The following is a 5,494-nucleotide window of genomic DNA, read 5'->3' as shown; positions in this document are numbered from 1 at the left end:
ATATTTATATAGAGAGAGACTAAATATATAATATATATTAAATAAAGGGAAGAAAGAGAGCCATAAGACAGGATAAAAAGCAAAAGGAATCCCCAGGGACAGAAGGATCCCAATCTGTTGCCCATGGTAACCACCAGAGCTTGGAGAAATGTCCTTTAACGGCAGCCATTCAAGCATCTGAAGCACCCAGATGCATGTACCCAGAGGACAGACTTCTGGTTAAAGCTGACCATGACTCATGTCTTCCTAGCTGACCTTCATTATATGTTGAGAAGCTCCTGCTTCCAATGGATTCCGTGGATCCTGAAGTGAAACAGTAATTTCTCACAAAACTGCTGTATGTCTCCGCTACATCTGGGACCCACAAAGTGGACAACAGCGATCTTTAACTCACTGCATTTTTCTAGTCAAATGCAGTTCTGCAAGATGACATGTTTTGTGGGCCCCGCTTTCCCAGTCTATCAGACAGGAAGGGCTGTGGCAATGATAAAGACTAAATCCAATGAACCGGCTTCCTCATTTTGTGTTTTCCTGGAAATCTTCCTTTGAAAGAAATAGGTTCCTGCAGACTATGCAGTTTTCCAGACCATACAATAAGACTAAGTATTATTGTTTTAGAATGAATTGTTTATGAAAGTAAAACATTTTAAAAGGAAAGGAATGAGTTATGCAAAAGACTGATCTTGGTTACCTGAAAGCTGTACATATATATATATATATATATATATATATATATATATATATATACAGCTATATAAATAGATTTATTTATTTATTTATTTATTTATTTATTTATAATGGAGACCATGGAAGGTTCTAGAGAGCTGGGTGAGCAGATTTTTTTCAACTTATGGGTGGTATGTGCCTATACATATGTCTGTGTGTTTGTTTGCATATATGTGGCTATTTATCTTTGTCTGTATGTCAAACTTCACAATACAATTAAAACAAGTGAAATTACTTGGAATTACTTTTATTCTCACTGCGCAGACAAAATCCCTGATACCACAACTGTTCCTGCCATTATTGGTAGATGTTTGTAACATTTGCAACCTGCTCATCTTTCGTTTGTTGACCATTACACAGCATCATTCAGAGTCTTTCCAGAATTAATCCACCTCTTTCAGTCTATCAAATGACTATTCCAAAATTTGCCCAACTATTTTCTGTAGGCAATTTTCCATCTTCAAATCCCTACCCCCACCAAGAAGGAAACAGTATTATTTCCTGCTCCCTTTGTTGTGCTCAAAGATGCAGTAACAGCCAGAAAGAAAATTTAAAAAACACTAGGACTTGCTGGAAGACAGGAACTTGGAGCCCACTCTGTTCTTTTACATGGAGGATGACTATTGTATGTACTCAGAGATGGCTCTGTCTACTTAGAGAATGATGGCTGTATGTACTTCGAGGTTACTCTATTCATTTTTCAGAGAGGACAACCGTTGATATTAGGTTTTTTTATTGGCATCTTTTATCTATGCAATATTCCAGTGATCATATGTTGAAGCTGTATATTATAATAATAAACTTAATAACTAAATGTCTTGGAAGAAAATAAAATCCTCCTGTTACATTTTCTTAATATTTAATTAATGGGTTTGATACATGAAAAATAAGAGATGTATAAATGAAAAACAAAAGCTTATGATCATCCTGTGATAGTCACCACCACAACTTTATATTCCTAAGACCACTGTTGGCCAGGTAATTAGTGATAATAGTTTGGTGTGTGGCCTTCTACCCATCTCTGTGAGATCTCTCCCTTTAATCAGTTATTCCTTGATATACAGCTTCTTCCCCAAAGCCTCTCTGCAGGCATCTTAGCATCTGAGGGAATACAAAGCCTGACTTCAGATGACATCACAGACAAACAAAAGCTCTGTGGAACAGTCTTGTTCTCAGACATGGACTTGATCCTTTCCACTCTCCTTTCACATCAGTCTACCCAAGTCACTATGCAACTGTGCACTTCTCTGTTAGCAGATCCTTGGGGCCCAGTTCCTTTGACAGAGGCCATTTGAATTCATTCAGAAAATCTTTTGCGGGCAACCCCCTTGAACCAACTCACACTTGAAAATCCTGGGAACCGAGTTTCTTTCAAGCCCTTACAGAAAAGGGGGCAAGTCCCACTGCCTCCCATGCCTCCTCTGGCTTCAAATCAAACACTCTCTTAAGAAACCCAGGTACCTTTAGCTGACCGTCAGGCCTTATTACAAAGCACAGCATTCACATGGAGACATCGGTCTGCACTTCTTGCCAAAATAGCACAATATCCTCCTTGAGGACTTGTTGAACAGTGACTAAGGAAACACTTGGAGAGCAGAATCATGTCCATAACCTCCATTCAAAACCCTTCCACCCCATGCCCTCCCTTGTTCCCAGTGCCCTCCCTTGCCCCGTCCTTCCTGGAGCTTAATAAAAGCGGTTAATGGTTTACAAGAAGTGGAGAATTAAAACCAGAAAGACATATAAATCTTGTCCCAAGACAAAAGAATTAAGCCAGGTTCAAGGTTTCTAAACACCAGTCAGGATTATACGTACAGTGACCAGAATGCATTCATACATACTACTGTCTTTCAAGTGACACGGGTAGAAAGTACTATGTATGCTTACTTCCTAAATACAAGTTCATCAAACATTAAGAAACTTATGAACAGAAGGGGTCATAAAATCTTTAATGTAGGATTTGATTAATAAAAGGTAAACTTTTTAGCCAAGAATATAGTTTCATATGTGTGTGTCTATTTTTATATTTCTAAAGCTACATTCACCCAAGCATTTTCCACAGATTTACACATCGGAAAACAAAAATAAGAAATACAATGGCCAATTATTTGTGCCTGCATTTGTCACTGTTTTCATGCCACGTCATTTTTAATTTCTGTTACCACCATAATCAGATTATGCTTTCTTGGTGTTTTATCATTATTTCCATGCATAGATTATTAATTATTTCTATTGTTTCTCAGACTCATTGAATGTCACTACTGCAATATCCTCTGGTACCGTGTGAAATATGAAGCTATTAACAAACAACCAAGCGAGAAAGGAGTTTAAATGTTCCTGTTTTGCAGCAGTTCCTCTGTGTCAGAGAATTTCTGCATTGATCTGTGGGACAAGCTTTTACCCTCATGCCATGAAACAGAATAGATTATATTGTGTATTTGGTCATGGATTTACCTTAATTTTTTAATTAAGAAAATGTAGGTTTTAATTTCATTTATTTAAAAAATACTTCCAAAATAATTCTTCTGTGGAAGAAAATAGAAAATACCTCTCAAATATGACCAGAAGTATTTTAATTAGCTTCCCATCCTCTGAAGAGAAAAACAAAACAAAAACCAAAAAAAAAACAGCCTTCTCTCTTAATAGCCCTGAGCTCTTCTTTGGAAACAAGAAACATGATGCAGTCATGGTGCCTAGTGCTGTCTTGTCACACAGTAAGTGGTAATGGTAAATGAGTGAAACTACATGACTGAGTGGACATTAAAAATGGGAGAAGTGGGAGCAGCACCATGGCAGTCGGCAAGAACAAGCGCCTGACGAAAGGCGGCAAGAAGGGAGCCAAGAAGAAAGTGGTTGATCCATTTTCTAAGAAAGACTGGTTCGATGTGAAAGCCCCGGCTATGTTCAATATTAGGAACATTGGGAAAACACTAGTCACGAGGACTCAAGGAACCAAAATCGCCTCTGATGGCCTCAAGGGTCGTGTGTTTGAAGTGAGCCTTGCCGATCTCCAGAATGATGAAGTCGCATTTAGAAAATTCAAGCTAATTACTGAGGATGTTCAGGGCAAAAACTGTCTGACCAACTTCCACGGCATGGATCTTACCCGGGACAAGATGTGTTCCATGGTCAAAAAGTGGCAGACCATGATTGAAGCGCATGTCGATGTCAAGACGACTGATGGTTACTTGCTCCGTCTTTTTTGTGTTGGTTTCACTAAAAAACGCAACAACCAAATACACAAGACATCCTATGCGCAGCACCAGCAGGTCCGCCAGATCCGGAAGAAAATGATGGAAATCATGACCCGAGAAGTGCAGACAAATGATCTGAAGGAAGTGGTTAATAAGTTAATTCCATGCTGTACCTTAAAGATGGAGCTGGTTTCCGCCTTCCACCTTCCCGATGGTGAGCGCTCTCTGTCACAAACAATTCCATATTTGGCTAAGGCTGAGGATCTGGCTTGCTTCCATGTATGTGGACCTATCTGCATTGCCCACGTGGCACGCTGGGGTTGGCTACCCAGAGGCTATTTAAGCTGTGGGCTGGCTTTCCTCAGGGTCAGATGATTGTTCAAGGTTACTGAATAAGCTGCATTGAAAAAAAAAAAAAAGTTAATTCCAGACAGCATCGGGAAAGACATAGAAAAGGCTTGCCAGTCCATTTATCCTCTTCATGATGTCTTCGTGAGGAAAGTAAAAATGCTGAAGAAGCCCAAGTTTGAATTGGGAAAACTGATGGAGCTCCATGGAGAAGGTGGCAGTTCTGGGAAAGCGACTGGTGACGAGACGGGTGCTAAAGTTGAACGAGCTGATGGATATGAACCACCAGTCCAAGAATCTGTTTAAAAGCCAGATTTTTAATAGTGACAAATAAAAGGTCCTATTTGTGATGAAAAAAAAATGAGAGAAGTGACAATGCAATCTTGAGATAGTCAAATCAGAAAACTTTCTAGTTGGATAGAAAATGCTCTGGTTCAGTGGTTCTCAACCTGTGGGTCACAGCTCTCACAGGGATCACGTATTGGATAGCCTGCATTTCAGAAATGTACATTATGATTCATAACAATAGCAAAATTACAGTTATGAAGTAGCAACAAAATAATTTTATGGTTAGTAATCACTTTGAAATGAGGAGCTGTATTAAAGGGTCACAGCATTAGGAAGATTGAGAACCACTGTAATCTAGTCAATATAACATTTCACAGACCTTTAACACATGCATGCATTCATTACAAAGAGAATAAATATTTCCTCCAAACTTAGCTTTCTTTGCCATCTGTATATTTTAGAACTATGCACAATCCACAGGAAACCAGTCTATTGCAGTGGCTGACTGACTCTAGGGAGGCTGATAGTCCCACATTTATAGCAGGCAGTGAAAAGGTGGATTGAGGTGAAAGATGGCCTCTGAGAAGAATGCCTCTAGAACAGGAATAAAAAAGATAATCCAGTGATCATCTGGGGAAAAAAAAACAATTTTTTTTCTCTTTAGGTCACCAACTGTAATATACACCAAGCTCATGGCCAGGACAGTGATGAGACAGTCCAGTAAGTGAGTACCATGCTGACACCAGGGCACAGGATTTGGAAGGGTGCAGGAGCTCCTAGGATTTTAGAGACATCTTCCAGAAAGTGTTGATACTCATGGCTGAGCCAAGAAACACAAAAGTGACCTTGAAGTGGTGGCAGAATTCAAGAAGGAAGAAGGAGTGCAGGAAAGCATTAGAGAGTATGAAGAACATTGGTATTCAGCAGAGACGGGCAGA

At 39.4% G+C, this 5,494-nt stretch overlaps 1 protein-coding gene across 1 annotated transcript; it reads left to right on the top strand.

Moving 5' to 3' along the window:
- Positions 1 to 3,511: 3,511 nt before the first annotated feature.
- Positions 3,512 to 4,629, top strand: LOC132652315 (small ribosomal subunit protein eS1-like). Its single transcript, XM_060377292.1, has 2 exons — positions 3,512 to 4,086; positions 4,351 to 4,629. Exons 1-2 carry the CDS (start codon positions 3,516 to 3,518, stop codon positions 4,572 to 4,574), a joined length of 795 nt encoding a protein of 264 aa, XP_060233275.1. The 5' UTR covers positions 3,512 to 3,515; the 3' UTR covers positions 4,575 to 4,629.
- The last annotated feature ends 865 nt before the right edge of the window (positions 4,630 to 5,494 follow it).

The sequence above is a fragment of the Meriones unguiculatus genome, chromosome 2 (assembly GCF_030254825.1).
Source record: "Meriones unguiculatus strain TT.TT164.6M chromosome 2, Bangor_MerUng_6.1, whole genome shotgun sequence".
Taxonomy (NCBI): domain Eukaryota; kingdom Metazoa; phylum Chordata; class Mammalia; order Rodentia; family Muridae; genus Meriones; species Meriones unguiculatus.
Note: the sequence above shows the minus strand (reverse complement) of the source record. Positions and strands in the feature narration are given on the sequence as shown.